The following is a 17,607-nucleotide window of genomic DNA, read 5'->3' as shown; positions in this document are numbered from 1 at the left end:
AATCCTGTAAAATACAGAAACATATTTTCGGGTCTGGGAGACTTTTTCAATTTTGAGAAGCTATAACTTTAATCACAATCAATATTTTTTTACAAATTTTTTTTTTAAATAAAGGTTCAGAATCTCAGAAATGTGACTGCATAATCGGTATTGCCGAAAAATAATTTACTGCAAAGTTATAAAAAAAAACCATTAAGCAAAAATAAGAAATTGTTAAAAAATCCACTTTTCCTTTAAAAAATCATATCTCTGCAACAAAAAACTTTTAAGGACTTTCAAATACGGTGTTTTAAAGAACCATACTTTCAAAAAAAAAATTGTCATTCCTGGCAGTGTCATTCCTTTTAAAAAGTATAATTATACAACAAGGAGAATATAAGGTATTTTTGGGTGTCTAAAAAATCCACTTTTAAAAAAATCATATCTTTGCAACAAAAAACTTTTAAAGACTTTACAATACGGCGTTTTAAAGCTAAAGAGTCATACTTAAAAAAAAAAAAAAATGTCTGCCATTTCTATTAAAAAATACACTTATGTCACAAGGCGAATATGAGGTATTTTTGATTGCCTCAAGGTGTCTAAAATTGAAAATTGATGTGTTTCATAATATATTTCGGACCCTACGCAGAAGTTCTCTTTTTCACGGCATTATATTATTTTAACTTTAGACAAAGTAACATACGCGTACGGATCTGTTTGAACGTGTTTTGTCCAGTTTTTTTTACATAAGATTATTCACAAAAAAGTTTCACTCACACACTATATGGGTCCCATTGACCCTAATAAAACTTTGCTGACGTGCCAATCAAATTCTAATTGACCTAAAAAGTTGATCAACCATATCAATCGAAAGATATTTCAAACTTTTTTTACGTCCTAGTCCGAACCTCCTATCTCATTCCGTCTTCACACAGCAAGCATTCGAAACTTCACATGAGATCTCTCAAACCCACTTGCGTGTTTAAAGGTTAATAACGAAAGATACGCATGATGCAAACATTCAGTGTCTGTTTGTAAATTGAGACTGTTATTTTATAATAAAATATGTAGCATTTCAGATATCAACTATTTGCCTAAGAAACGTTCATTGTCTAAGATGTTCTCACAATTGAAATCGTGATTACTATTAACCCGTAATGGTCACACTTCCGAATAATAACATAATGGGGTCACATGGGGTCCACTGGATCTTCCTTGCACAAAATCAGTCGCTATTTGCTAACTTTTTGATATTTTGTCGCAAAAATTTTACTGGACATACCTTGAGGTCTACTCTTTATCATCTAATAATTTTTTTGTTTAATTAGAATTTAACATAGTGAAAAAAAATTCAAATAGAAAAATTTGACTTTTTTACAAAAATATTCATAAAATTTTTAATTTTTGAGATAATTCAACAAAAATTTAGGAGTATATTCTCAAGAGAGTATATTTTCAGATAAAAATTAGCTTCATAGAAGATTGTTCGATTTTGAATGGTCTGTCTACCCTTAAAGTTAGAAGGACGCGTGGGGTCTTTTGGACTCCGTGTGACCGTTACGGGTTAAGTCTGTGTTCTGAAATAACAGAGTGATTATTCGTATTCCAATTAATATGGTTGCAATCTTCAGTAATTCTTGTTTTCTATTAGTTTGCCCCACATATGACGCATCGCAATCTTTACATATAATTTTATAAACATTTTTCCTATACCTACGCTGATTCTCAGTAGCCTTATTATCAATTGTTTATTGTTTTGATTTTCAAGAATCCTGAGTTACATATCATTAGTTATTCATATTAACATAAAAATACATGCGCGCGCGCACACGTGTGTTCATGCAACCAGCAAAACTTTACTAATTCTGAAAATGGTCCTCAGTTTATAAAAAGTTGCATATCACTGCTTTAAAGAATCCTGAGAACAGATTCCATTCTCGCTTGAAATAAGGTTTCATATAATGTTTAAATATTCACCAATGGAATTTTGTACTGTGCTTTCAACAGAACATTTTTTTAATTGACTATATAAGTGATGTTGCAGGAAAAAAAAGAGTATAATATATATTGTGTCCAATAAAAAAGGTAACAGATTCTATCTTCATACTGTCTGGAATGCCATTTTTGAATGTAAACATACGTTATGTACTGATATATTTCAGCCGTCATCAGCCAAAATTTCAAGACGCTAGCTTGTGTGCTTCATTAGTTATGACAAAGTATTGTAATATCTTTTGAGCATTGATACAAAAAATACAATGCCCTAACATTAAATTTTGTTTTAAAATAGGCAAATGTATCACAGAAACATTTCAAATGATTTGCGATAATTGCTTATAGTAGTGAAGCTATGAGTCGTAACAACGTTTTTAAGTAAGTTGCAAGGTCTTGTGAAAGCAGAGAGAGCATTAAAGATGATCCATGGATAGATTAAAAAACATTCGAATCAAAGAGAATGTAGAAAAAATGACTGAAATTCTTCGAAATGATCATTGTGTGTCTGCAAAACTTATTGAGAGACTTACTGGTATTTCTAAATCTGAATATCATAAACCGGGCTCTGAATTCATGATGAATATTGCTTCACGATAATGAACTGGCCCACAAAGCTAAGCTTGATATTATTAAATCGCATATGAAAATCCTTTCTAATGATTGATTCATTTTTAGTATCACTTCATTAAGATTTTAATAAGAATTCAGTACAAGGTGTAAAAATTACAAAGAATTCAGTAAAGTTTAAAATGATAATCAACGAACCCAATAAATCTAATAAAATTATTCAACAGGAATGAGTTAAAATTCAGTATTACATGTGGATAGATAGATTAGAATAAAACTAGTACCAAATTTAATATTATTAAAAAAAAATTGATTTAATAAACTTAAGAAATTTTAAAGTTAAATGTTGTAATCATTTGCAATTAACTTACAAATATTTAAATAGAAAAAAATGTTTATTTTGTTTCTGTTTCTAACATTTTCATTATTTACCTTTAAGAGTATGTCAATATACTACTTTTGTTAATATATCTATATAAATATTATATATTTTTCATTTCTTTTTCAGCGTTTTTAATAATTACCTTTAGAATTCATAAAATTTTAATATATACTTCAGTGTTCAACTTTTGTTAATACATCTGTAAAAATGTTTTATACTACTTTTCATTACTTTCAATTATTTTTAATATTTATGTTTAGAATTTATAATATTTGCTATTAGAAATATAACTTACACTGATTGTGAAACATATTCAACAATATTTCAATAATTTTTATTTTCCGTTTTAACAATTTTTAATCAGTTTTTAACAATTTTTTTCTAAAATTTATTTTCAACACAGTTGCAAAGACTAAAAAATCCATTAAAATGTAAAATATATCAGAGAATATACCTAATTCAACTGTGCTTACGTCTGACCAGTTTTCGTGATCCTCATCTGGGCCACTGTGTGGAGACTCTGCAAAACAGTTTACTTTTAACATTGAACAGTTTGAAGCACAAGTGCATCAATACCATTATTACATTTATATGTCACAAAAGTTATGCTATTATCAAAATATATATAGGGGAGATCGGGGCAAATCGTTAGATGTGGTAATTCAATAAATGGAAATATCTTTTTATGGATACATATTAAAAATTTACTTTAAATACTGTAAACACGTCCTAATATAATGATGTTGTTAACAAAGTTTTGTTGGCAACGGCGTCATATTAAAATCGTAGTAGTAAAAGTGTTTTGCGACAGTCGAAATAATTTCTGATAGTCAGCATTCCTTTGAAATTTAAGATGAATAAGGTTTTTTTTTAAAAACTTTGAATGTATCATGTCTAGTTAAATGTATTTGAAACATTTCGTGTTTACTTTTTGCTGTATGATGTCTATTTCTGTCAATCATACGCAGCAATGCGCACAGCTAATGTTGGGGTTATTTGTAATACCGAGCACCGGGGCAATTCGTTAACACTAGAGTTGGTATAAAGAGAGTTGCGACAATTACCCGGAAACCGCCATTAAGGGGGAAAATATATAGCTACATAGCGGCAATTTCAAAATATGAGCAAGCAATACTGTGTAACACAGTGTATATACAATCCAATGCTTTCCAATTTTGACACAATCATACAGAGCCGTTTTTTCATATACAGCGAACATTCTTAACCTCAGTTTCTGCATGATTTTGAAAACGATCTCAAATGATCGATATTATTTATTCATGAGAGGTCAAATACATCTAGCTTTGATAGAAGCAGTGTTTTAATTACGAGTTGATACTGTGTAATACTGTGTCACACAGTGTAGGACTATGTTTCGTTGCTGGAAAGCTCTCAATAACAATGAAATAAAATTTTAACTTTAAATAATTACTTTTTTTAAATATATATAAGTTTTTTACATTTTAAGTTCTATGACTTACAAATAGAATTATATAATTTTAAAAAATTATTTTAAGATTTTTATTTTATGTAGCAGAAAGATTACGCTGAGAAAAAATTAGTTTTATAAATATACCAGGATCAAATACTTAACTCAATCATCTTAAATTCCTCGTAAGTCGTTATATAAAGAAAAATGTTTAAAAGAAAAATTATATGTGAATAAAAAAATAATTATTACATTAAAGTGTTTTGACATCCTTCTGCTGCACAATGTACCATCTCACTAAACAATGTGTAGAAAGACTATTTAACATATTTTCTTTAATGTTATTCATTACTCTACATATAAAATGACAACAATATTTGTAATAATAAATAGAACGTTAACAATAAGAAATAAAAAAATAGATAAATTTTTAAAACAATTTGAGATTATATTTGTATATCATTATTTTTATTACTTATTAAGAAATAGTTAACTTCTTGGCTTTAAAAAAATATTGACAAAAATTACACTTGTGTAATTAATATTCTTTTCAGAATTAATATTTTTTCTAGAATTTGCGAAAAAGTTGCAAAAAAGTTTGTATCAGCTGACACACGTAAACACACTTGATTCAACCAAGGATGATAAGGCTGCGTTCGGGAATACACACTGAGTTCTTTCAAGTATCATTTTATCCTTGTTTAGCATTCAGTGAACAACAAAGATAAAACGACACTCCAAGGCACTCAATGTGTATTCTCGAACGCTGCCCTATTAAATCTACCTAACCTGATAGCTAACCGGAAATTTCCCTCTTAATGACAGAGCCAATCAGCATTAGGCATCTCCGCGCCGCCAGCTGTCGCACTAACAGATATAACAATTTTGAAAGTGCCATTCGTTTGCTAGTGTTTGCATGTTTTTTTGTTTCGTTTGCATAGTAATTAATTTAAACAAAAAACCGAAATTAAAATTTGGACAAATTTGGACAAGTAAAAAGCTGTTTTAGCCTTTATCTCATAATTTCCTGAATAATTCAGTGTCGAATCTTGCTAGTCGTTTGCTAGTTCCAAATATATAAGTATTATTCTAATCATATCGATAAATAATGTAATAATTCATTTATTAATAAATGGGAATTCTATAGTAACATTAGCCCTAGTAACTTTCTAGGTGATCGAGTTACCTAGAAAGTTATTAAAATTATAAAATAATTTTAATAACGTATTATTTATTAAAATAATTCTAATCATGTATTATTAAAATAATATTTACTAACAATAATTTTCATTTAAAAATAGGAATTATAAGCAAAAGATGTCGAGTCTGGTGAGAGAAACCGTGGGGAACGGACGTATCTGTACAGAGCGACACACCTGTATAATTATTTACACCCATTATAAGATCTCAACAGGTGAAGTAGTGGTTTGAGTTGTGAGGTGATAAGAAATAAAGCAATCGGGCTAGAAAGCCCTCTTTTTCAAAATGAGTAATATTCCCCCGGTCGGACGGGGGAATGGAAACGAAAAGACAACAAAGAACCAAACGAAAGAGAGTAGCAGAGGAAGAGGAAAGAGAATAATGGATATACAGGAGGTCACGAGTATAGAAAAGAAAAGAATCTTGGAATTGGAGAAGGTACTGGAGAGGACAAAAGATATCTTGAAGGAGGAGATAGACCTAGAAATCATGAACGTGGACAACCAGGAACAAAGAGTAGATAGCAGCAATCAGCCGATAAACACACAGGTAGAGGCAGAACGCGTGGCAGATAACAACGACCAACCGTTAAACGAGGTAAGAGAGAGAGCACATGTCTCTTCAAGACCAGAGGATAACCGGCTTCCATCAACAAAGGATCCAGCAATAGTTATTCTAAATAAAGAAAATACTAGTAATATGAACATTAACCGAGAAATTTTCTATATAATAGAAGGACAATTAGTTAACAAATGTGATATTACAGATAATGACCTAAAACAATTAAACTCAAGTAAGAATAGATTCGATAAGAATTATAAAAGTTTGTTTAAAGTTTCATGTAGAATATATACAGATGATATGTTTAGAAGCAGAGGAAAAAATTGTATAAGATTGCTTAACTGGTGCAATGGTAGGAAAATATTCCCGGAAAAAGTAGATATGCTTAGACACAACTTGGCTAATCTGATATTTAAAACCCTTGAAGAAGCTAACAGCTTCATTGAACAATCTGAAAAATCGGAGGTGAAATTTTTGTCACCTTTCATAGATAATAAATGCAATACATATAGAGGCGTAATATCCGATTGGCCTTATGATACTAAAGAACTACGGAATAATATAATAGAAAAAGAAGGAATAATTAAAATAGAACAGATATACATACGTATACGCTGTGAAACAACTAAAAACTATAAGCTAGTAGCGTTAGATAAATTTATTATAACGGAAAGGAGAACCTGTTTCAAAGATAGAATTCCTATTTTTGACAATATTTCGTTTAACCTAAGGGTCAGACCTTACATTGAACCAATTACGCAATGCTACCAATGCTTTAAATTTAGTCATATGAAGACACATTGTAAAAGTGATGTTCGTTGTATACAATGCGGAGAGGTGGCCCATGGGGAGTGTAACAAGCCAAGTAAATGTAGGAATTGCGGGGATGATTATCGCGCTATTTCTAAATTATGCCCTATTTATCAAATGAACCGGGAAACTAAAGTTGTAATGGCATACAATAATTGCTCTTTCTTTGAGGCGGAGCGTATACTCTAGGGCTCGGAGAATAGTTCTATACACTACGACAGATATACAGAACCAAGGTCGTGGCCAGATCTACCAACAAACAAAGCCAACGGGGCCCGTAGACAAATTCCAAAGAAAATATTATAAATAGTAGCAATAATAATACACAAAATTCTTCGACACACGACTTGCCTTTTACTTCATATTCTCATAAACGTCAAGGGTCATACGCTTCGGTTGTCAAGAATAGGAAGTCTATCGAAGATAAAAGAAATCCAAACAGGGAATACTATTCAACGTTTAATAATAAAGAACACGAAATCCGCAAAGAAAACTACGGTTTAGTTCTAAATTCAAATCAGAATACTAAGTTAACAGAGGATGTAGAAATCGACTCTAGTCCCCTCAATCCTATTCGGCAGGGAATTGGGGAACTTACCTCGGTACAAACAACGTGATGCAACTCAATCGAATTCAGGATCGAACTTAGAAAACTTATGAGAAAATATGCTTCTATGGAAGAGATAGAAGAAAAGGAGGTACAAGAGAATCATAAACATGACGTAAATGCTATTATAGGTTATAAAAGAAAAAGACAATTCCAAAAATTAGATAACATGAAAAGGATTTCAGCAGATATTAAGTATAAATTTTGGAATAGTTTAGATAATGAACAAATTATAACTCAAAATAAAAATGGCGAATATAATACTATGGAACGTTAGAGGTATCAGTAACAAAAAAACTGAATTTAGTAATACAATTTTAGAATTCGATATTGTTGCTATTACAGAAACAAAGTTAAGTACAAATAAAACACTTTATTTTAAAGGATATAAAACGATTAAATCTAAAAATAGAGATAATAATGGCGGGGTCGCTTTAATCATTAAAAATAATATTCAATTTGACGTAATTCCGGAGTGGCACAGTAATTCTGAGAATTTTGATGTTGTAGGTGTTAAAATTAAAAGCTTCTCTATATTATTCAATGTAATAGTGGTATATCGCAGACCTGGCTCAATAGAGTCAGACAACTCTTGGAAAAATTTAACTAAATTTAATATGGTTGAGGATAATGTCATTATTATGGGGGATTTCAAGGCTCACAACCGTACATGGAATTGTAACAAGACAGACACCAATGGAGAAAGACTGTATAACGCTATGTTTAATAAGAGCTATTTTTGTCTAAATAATGACACTATATCGAGACTCAATTACAATAATCAAGCTCTGTCTAACCTTGATTTGATATTCGTTAGGGGAAAAATCTTAGAATATCTGAACTATAAACAAATTAACGATACATGGGGTTCGGACCACTTCCCGATAAAACTGAACATTGATACCTCTTTTTCTCCCTATATAAAAAAAAAAATAGAATTACAAATAAAATTATGGATTGGAAGCGATATTCTATTACAGTAAAGAAAAAATTACAAGACAAAGTTGACGTGGTAATAGATGACGTAGACAAACTTAGGAAGACTTATAATGAGTTTACTAGTGCCATGATACAAGCAGTATATCAATCGGGGGGCAGGAAAAAGGAAAAGTCAAACAGCCAGTCTGGGGATCCAGGATTAATGGTTAATAAAAAGCGAAAGCAACAGGTTAGATGGTGGGACAAAGATTGTCAGGAGGCATTTGATACCAGAAAGACTAAATTTAATAGATGGAGACATACGAGAAATTTACAGGACTTTATAGAATACAAAAAACATAGGGCCATTGCTAGGAAAATTTTTAACAAAAAGAAAAGAGAGAGTTTCAATCAATTTTGCGCCAGCATTAATAGATTTACTAATCCTGCGTATGTATGAAATGTAATGAGAACTTTTAAAAATAAAGGAAAAAAAATCAACTGGAATAGTTGACAAACTAATGATCGAGAGGAAGTAATAAGCAAAACTATAGAATTATCACCGCCATGGGTAATTAGGGATAGGTCTGGTTTTATTTTACATAACCTCAACGAACAATATGGTAGGTTGGACAATGCATTCAATATGGATGAATTGAGCAGAGCCCTCAATATGATTAGAAAAGATTCTTCACCTGGATGGGACCAAATTGATTATATGATGATTAGATATCTACCGATTTGTGCTTTGGACTTGCTCCTTAAAATTTATAATGCTATATGGTTCTTGGGAGATTTTCCAAAAGAGTGGAAAAAATACCAAGTTGTTTTTATAGATAAAGCTAACAAAGAAAAAGTTCGTCCTATTGCATTGTTCTCATGTGTGGGCAAAATAATGGAACGACTCGTTAATGAAAGATTGGTATGGTGGATGGAGAATAATAAAAAAATAGCTCAAATGCAGAACGGATTCAGGAGAGGCAAGTCGTGCGTTGAAAATTTGGTAAAACTTTTTGCGGATGTTAGGTCTACCTTGGTGGGGGAATTTTCTTTGGCAGCTTTTTTAGACGTCTCATCCGCGTATGATAATGTGGATTAGGATATTTTGTTAAATAAATTAAAAGTGAAGAAATGTCCTAAACGTATTCTAAATTTTTTGGTAGGATGGGCAATGCCGAGACTCACTCAATTTATTGTTAGTCATCAAATCACTGTCGAGAAGTTGGTCGGTCGAGGACTACCGCAGGGAGCAGTGCTCAGTCCTGTATTGTATGCGTTCTATACAAGGGACATTACTTTAGGCATAGAACGAAATATAAAGATCGTACAATTTGCGGATGATATCGCAGTATATATCTGTGATAAATCTAGATTTAATAATAGAATACTTTTAGAAGCCGCTGTAGACAGGTTAAGAAGAAATCTAGATAAGATAGGTCTCTCGCTAGAACCTAAGAAATGTAAGCTTGTAGAATTTACCAAGTCGGGTTACTATGATAGAAATACATATATAAATATTAAAGGTAACAGAGTCAGAAATCAGGATGCGGCAAAATTCCTGGGTGTTTGGTTCGATGGGCATCTCTCCTTTCAAAAGAAATTATAGAAATAACAGGTAAAGTCGATAGAGCGAACTCAATCCTAAAATACTTAGGAAGAGTTTACAGGGGCATGGAAGTTAATACCACATTAATGCTTTACAAAAGTATGGTTAGGTCTGTAATAGACTAAGGATCATTTGTATTCTACCCCTCAAACAAAAACCTACAGCTTAAATTAGAAAGAGGCCAATTTTTGGACATACGAACAGCCCTTGGTTATCGTAATAGCATGCCAAATGGAGTTATCATAGCAGAGTCCAAGTTAATGTATATCAGGGATAGATCTTTGATGCTTGCAAAAACATTTAGTAGTAAAATATATAAATATGGCGAACAATCGATTAGAGACAGTTTAAACATGCTTAAGGAAGGAGAGAGGTTTACATGATATAGAAACCCAAGAGCTTTTCGGAGTATTATAGATCTTGCGTGGGAAAGTATTTGGAAAAATCGTGAGATAATGGGACCTTCGATGGACACATTTGAGCTTTGGAATATGACATATCAACAAATTACTAACAGAATATTACGACACCGAATTCGGTATAAAGCATACTATTCTTAAAAAAAAAACACTGTGATATTGACAAAATTATAAACTATAACGAGCTAGACAACAAATTGATAAAAAATGTAAAAAATAAATATATGTTGTCTGACAACAATATAATAGTATATACAGACGGATCGGGTGGTGATGCGTCTCAGAATACAGGGCGGGAATTGTAATTGAAGGTCAGGAAAACGGTTATTGCATTAGTTTACCCAAGAAGTGTTCGATTTTCACTGCGGAAGCATTTGCTATTAAAACCGCTCTAGAGTTAATTATTTGTAAGTTAGTTAGTTATAATAACGCCATTATTTTTTCGGATTGCAAATCTGTATTGCAAGCATTAGGAAATAACAAAATAGGTGTTTACCAGAACAAATATGTCTTAGAGATTAAGAAATTATACGTTAGATTTAAAGAGCTAAATGAAGACAAGAATATATATTTTATATGGATACCGTCCCATCGAGGGATATTAGGCAACGATCTCGCGGATTACCTAGCCAAGCAAGGATCCAATGAACTTGCGTCGGTGGAAATAGAAGTTCCTATTAGTGATTTGAAGAGATATTATAAAGAAGAGTCACATATTGTTACTCTGGAAAGCAACATAAAAGAATTCAAAACGAAGGGCGTTGCTTATTATAAAAATTTTTTTCGCAAGGAAGATAAATACCCTTGGTTCAGCGAATTTAATAGAGAAAGATATTTTATTACGTTAATCAACAGAATAAGGGCGAACCATTACAACCTTAATGCCTCCTTAGCTAGAAAAAACTACATAGTTGAATCAAGATGTGAATGCGGGTATGAAAGCGAGGATATAGATCACATAGTGTGGCAGTGCCATAAATATGATGCATTAAGAATGAAGATGGGAGAACAGCTTGTGCGTCGACGACTAGATGGCGTCGAGAGCGTCGTTGATATCATCAGGAATGAGAGGTGGGACAAGATGGAGGTGATCTACGGGTTTATCAGAAGAACGGGAAGAGTGATATAATTGAAGGGATCGATTGTATTGCTGATTTTCACCTCACGACGTCATATAACCATAATTCCCTGTGGGAGATTGAGCACGTCGGACTTTGAGAAATCAAAGTCATAACGAAAAAAAAAAAAAAAAAAGCAAAAGATGTCGATCAATGCCAAAAATTACGAATAGCTCCAAGCCCGGGGTAATTCGTAATTAGTCCGGGAACATCCCGAAATTTGTGTTTCAAGATGAAAGACTGTAAAAAAAGCTGTTGTTAAGACTTTCTTTTATTTAAAAAAAGATATAAGTATACAAAAAACAAATGCAAACATACACGTTCGCATGTCTTTTTATGCCATCGGTGTGACAGATTTCCTAACCTCACAAGTGTCAATCTTTAACGCTTTATAACTTTTTACCTGCTTAAGAGCGTCGATTTTATATTCATATTCATGTTCTATGCACTGAAATACACAATATTATCAAGTTTGAACTAAATCAATAAAGAACTTTACCTCAATGCTTAACTTTGCGTAGCGCAGACGTTCATAACATAGCCAAAGGGTTAGGTTAGGTTCATAACATAGCCAAAGGGTTAGGGTTACCTAACTTAGGTTCGGCGCTGTAATCAATATTAACGAATCGCCCCAGTGCTCAGTATTACGAATAGCCCCAACATCAACTGTGCGCATTATTGCGTATAATCGACAAAAATAGACATCACACAGCAAAAAGTAAACACGAAATGTTTCAAATACATTCAACTGGACACGATACATTCAAAGTTTTCAAAAAAACCTTATTATCTTATTTAAATTTCGAAGAAATGCTGACTATCAAAAATTACTTCGACTGTCGCAAAACACATTTTTTACTACTACGACATTAATATGACACCGTTACCAACAAAACTTTGTTAGCAACATCGTTACATTAGGACGTGTTTATAGTGTTTAAAGTAAATTTTTAATATGTACCCATAAAAAGATATTTCCAATTATCGAATTACCCAGTCTAACGATTTGCCCTGGTCTCCCCTATATATATACGCATGCACACGTACACACACATAGGGGGTGCTTTCCAGCTTCGACACAAGTCGACACTGTGTAAAACAGTGTCTATTAGTGTAAGAGAGAAAATTTTAGTTGTCTCACTCATACTAATGGACACTGTGTTACACAGTGTCAACTTGTGTCGTAGCTGGAAAGCATCCAGGGTGTTCATTAATGATTGTATACATTTTTTATCATAAGAGTGCACCTTAACTATGATTTACCAACTCTACGTAATTTATGAAGTGAAGTCATAAGTCACCTTTTATGGTAAAAGGTGTATACAACCATTAATAAACACCCTGTATATATACACCTCAATAACAAACTGTGCACATAGTGACAGCAAATTCAATCAGATGATGACTGCAGATCCATAACCATCTGTGTCCACATTAAGCTCAAGATTTGTCGACAAAGCTTGCTGACATGTCATGTCAGCAGATTGGTGGCAAAAATCAAGCAGGATCTACTTTAATCCATGCGGGCAATGTGATGGCACTAACAGCAGAAAACGAGTATGAGTTGCATATCCTGCTTGATTTTTGCAGTCAATCTACTGACATAGTCAGCAAATTTATCTTAGTTTTGATAATGGTTTGTTGACAACATCAGATAATACAGACACTGTGTACAATTTGTTACCACTTTGCCATCAAAAGTTGATAGTATGTCATGTGCAATGTCTGTTTCTGCATACATAGCTATCTAAAAACAATATATATATATACATATAAGTGTATGTACATAAAGATGCTTGTAGCATTGTGAAAATTAACTGATATTGTCTTAGTTTATAATTGCGTTTCAAATCCGACACTCCATATCGACACACAATTAATAAAAAAATATATTTATGAATCAATATAAAAATATTATTAAGTATAAAGACTTCAACCAAAAAATGAAATGTTCATCTCCTTTTTAATTGTTATTTATTATTCACATATCAGACTAAATTTCAATTTATCATTTTATACACATACACAAATATTATCCGTACATATTGTTTTGGCAAGTAACCTTTCATGGTACATTTTCACATCGCGTCAAATAACTATTCCAAAAACGTACCTACTATAGGTATATCGCCATAATCACTTTGTTCGGTGTCGTAATCCTCATCAATGTCCATTATTATTTATTAAATTACGTTTCAAGTAAAATCTGTATGATTCGTATATAAGCAAACCGTGAAGCATGTACACACCGACATGTACCAACACATATATAGGTACATACATACGTTGACGCATACGTATGCGTACTGTTCTATGACGTCAGGGCAAGGTTAAAGGCTATAACACACATCTTCCATAACCGTAATCATGGCCGGTATTCATAGTCGATTCTTATATTTAAGATCATCTTAAGTATTACCTTAAGATGCCGTCAACCAATCAGAGAGCTGTATTAGCATCTTAAGACGTTACTTAAGACGATCTTGAAATAAGAATCGACTATGAATACCGGCCTATAAGACGTACCGTAAGAATTAGCCAATCACAGTCAAGAATTAAAAATAAGAATCTGAATTCTCGACTGTGATTGGTTAATTCTTAAGATGCAATTTCACGCAGCGAGTAAAAGCTGGCGTTTTATCCCCACTCAATCGCAACGCAAAACAGCGTTAAAAAGCTAAACGCTATCGCCTCTATCCTTTTCATGGAGCGAATAAAAGCTGGCGTTTTACCCTTACTCCACCCAACTCCACCGCAACGCAAAGCAGCGTTAAAAGCGGCAATTGCTAAATACATAATCTGACATAACCGCAAAAATGGAGTTGGAATATTATAATCAATATATCGAGTATGTAAAATATTATAAACGCACAGTGGCGGTTATTGTTGAAATTAGAAGACGATGTATAACTGCTGCAATTGCTGCAATGTATTTGTTAAAAAAAGAAATAGATATAAAAAAAAAGTTTTGGGTAGCTCCGATTTTTGTAAATCGTAATGAGCACAGTTTCTTTTTTGCCGAAATTGTTACTAATGTATTTACCGCTTTTAGGATAAAAATAATATGAAATTTTATCTATGTAACATTCATCCCTCCATACAAGAGTGCCGATATATTTCTTCACTTTCTTGTATGGTACAAATAATTGTTTTGCACACACCACAAGTATATGAGGGTATAACAGAATTTCCTACAATATAAAAAACACAGTAATTAACAAAATATAACAAATAAAGCTATCTAACATAAATAAATAAAAAACAAAAAGCAACCTAGCCTAAAAGTATGCTTACTATATGTATATAATATATACTAACTTTGTATTTTCAGGTGATGTCGATTGATTTAACCTTTTAGTCATAATTTTTTTCTTATATATTCACTTTTGGAAGGTAATTAATTTGGAATGTAATATTTAAATTTCAGCGTCGTTTTGCTAAAAGTTGGACTGTGTCGAACTTTGAGCGTTTATTCTCTGAATTTGCCACATTGATGAAAATTGATGGAGAAGGGGTAAAGGTTTAGGCCCAGTTTCACAACTTTGGGTTTAACCCGAGCTTAGTTGAACTACCGTCAAGTTTAACGCCACAGTTAAACTTCTATCGCGTTTCACAACCAGATTTTAACTCTAAGTTACGTAAACCTATAATCTATGCGAAGAAACTTCAACAGACTTATCTTTCTTCTAGAACAAGTAGTGTGATTGGTTGTTACCGAAGAGTAGGGAATGAGATATTACAGGTTCTATACACCAAGGCAAAAAATAATGAACAAATTTAAAAGTTTTAAAGTTTTCTTCTTACATGTTTTCAAATCAGTTTGAACTAAACAATTAAATTCAATTGTTACTGTAAAAATTTACACTTTATTAAGTACATTAAACATTGGAACACTAATTAGAAAAAAATTTCTCATAAAATAAAGAACAACAGATTAGAATAAAAGACAAAATTGAGTTTTGAAAAAAATAAATAAATCTAAAAGACAGCCACTCGAAATAAAAAAAAACTGTTCTTTGGAAAAACACATATATGGTCATCGTAATTATAGTATGTAATATATAAGTACTAATTTAATAATATTACAAAACTATTTTTACTGTTCTGTTTTATGAGAAATTTTTTCTTTGATTTCTCTTAAGACTGCAGTAACAGATTCCTTGGTTAAGCGAAATCGAGCATAAAAATCAATGTCATCAAATTCTTCAAAATATGACGGTCGTCTTCTAATTATTCTCGGGCGTCGATTTATTATTTGCACAAAATCTTCATCGTCAGATGACGATAACATATATTCCAGAGCCATATCTTGCAACATAACCTTTTTACAATTCCGTGGAGATATCAGCTATGAAGTACAATACTCGAAAGATTATTGAAAGCAGTGGCGCTGCAGTATTAAACCTCGGTTATCTACCTTAAACGCCCGAATTTCGCCGTTCAACTTTAACCGCAGTTTAACAACGTTAACCGAGGTTTAAGACAGTTGTGGAACACAATATTTACCGTAAACCAAGTTTAAAGGTTTAAACTCCGGTTAAACTAAAGCCTGCCGCAGACGATACGTTTTTTTCTTACGGGATTGCTTACGTGCTCCTATACTGGCAGTCTTACGTGCTCCCGTACTGGAAATGGGTAGCTTACGGGCTACGCTACTGGCTCGCGTACTGGATTTTCGTAATAGATCATGTCCTATTTTTCTTACGTGATTCTGCACTGGTTTATTGTGAAAGCCAATCAGGACGCAGTCTGTATAGATTATACTGGGTTATACCAGGTTATACTGTCGAAGTGTTGTCAAAGTTCAAACGTGAATTCACTTCGCAAACATGACGTCGTGCAAAAATGAAAAGACTTCAAAATAGTCCAAAAAAAGTATTTTATGTTTAATAGAGGCCTACTAATAGGAACCATGTTTATATGCGATAAACATACCAAATTACCATAATAAGCACAGTAAAAGTAAGGCATTAAAGAATGTATTGACTGTCGACTCCATAAACGTCGGCGATATTTATTTTGTTGTCGCAATTTTTCAATAATTAAAAATAATGCAATAGCAATTTTACGACAATGTACAACTGTTGCAATAATTTCATCCTTCTCATCTATCTCATCCATATTTAAGCGTGCCGCTTCTATGAAGCAAATTTCAGTTGCTCAGCCCGTACAAAAACTCGCGCCGTGTGAAGTCACGGCCAGTAGCACTGCCAGTACCATTGCTCGTACCGTAGCAAGTAAGAAAATCCAGTTAGAAATCCAGTAAGAAAAAACGTATCGTCTGCGGCAGGCTTTAGTTGTGAAACTGGCCCTTAAGCCTGTCGCAGACGATACGTTTTTTCTTACTGGATTTCTAACTGGATTTTCTTACTTGCTACCGTACGAGCAATGGTACTGGCAGTGCTACTGGCCGTGACTTCACACGGTGCGAGTTTTTGTACGGGCTGAGCAACTGAAATTTGCTTCATAGAAGCGGCACGCTTAAATATGGATGAGATAGATGAGAAGGATAAAATTATTGCAACAATTGTACATTGTAAAATTGCTATTGCATTATTTTTAATTATTGAAAAATTGCAACAACGAAATAAATATCGCCGACGTTTATGGAGTCGACAGTAAATACATTCTTTAATGCCTCACTTTTAATGTGTTTATTATGGTAATTTGGTGTGTTTATCGCATATAAACATGGTTCCTATTAGTAGGCCTCTATTAAACATAAAATACTTTTTTTGGACTATTTTGAAGTCTTTTCATTTTTGAACGACGTCATGTTTGCGAAGTGAATTCACGTTTGAACTTTGACAACACTTCGACAGTGGGTACGTTCCACTTAACAACCGCAACGCCCGCGGAATCATTTCATCCTTGTTGTTCGCCTGAAGTTAAACAAAGACAGATAATGCTCGCGGGCGTTGCGGTCGTTAAGTGGAACGCACCCAGTATAATCTGGTATAACCCAGTATAACCCATGGTGGAAGTAGACATGGTGTGCGCAGTTTGCAAGCGTCTC

The 17,607-nt window shown here is 32.7% G+C and overlaps 1 protein-coding gene across 5 annotated transcripts in view; it reads right to left on the bottom strand.

Annotated features, from left to right (window-relative positions):
• Window positions 1–13,875, bottom strand: part of LOC105205307 (protein cereblon) — a 70,404-nt gene extending 56,529 nt beyond the window's left edge. Inside the window, exons 1-2 of one of the 5 annotated variants that reach the window (XM_039447717.1) lie at window positions 13,705–13,875; window positions 3,378–3,443 (exon numbers count right to left, since the gene is read on the bottom strand). In XM_039447717.1, coding sequence (XP_039303651.1) covers window positions 3,378–3,443; window positions 13,705–13,765 — 127 coding nt within the window. In that variant the 5' untranslated portion in view covers window positions 13,766–13,875. Of the gene's footprint in view, window positions 1–3,065; window positions 3,094–3,377; window positions 3,444–13,704 lie in introns of those variants that run through there. The other 4 variants (XM_039447721.1, XM_039447722.1, XM_039447720.1 and 1 more) reach the window with 4 other exon arrangements.
• Between the last annotated feature and the right edge of the window lie 3,732 nt (window positions 13,876–17,607).

The sequence above is a fragment of the Solenopsis invicta genome, chromosome 4 (assembly GCF_016802725.1).
Source record: "Solenopsis invicta isolate M01_SB chromosome 4, UNIL_Sinv_3.0, whole genome shotgun sequence".
NCBI classification, from domain to species: Eukaryota; Metazoa; Arthropoda; class Insecta; order Hymenoptera; family Formicidae; genus Solenopsis; species Solenopsis invicta.
Note: the sequence above shows the minus strand (reverse complement) of the source record. Positions and strands in the feature narration are given on the sequence as shown.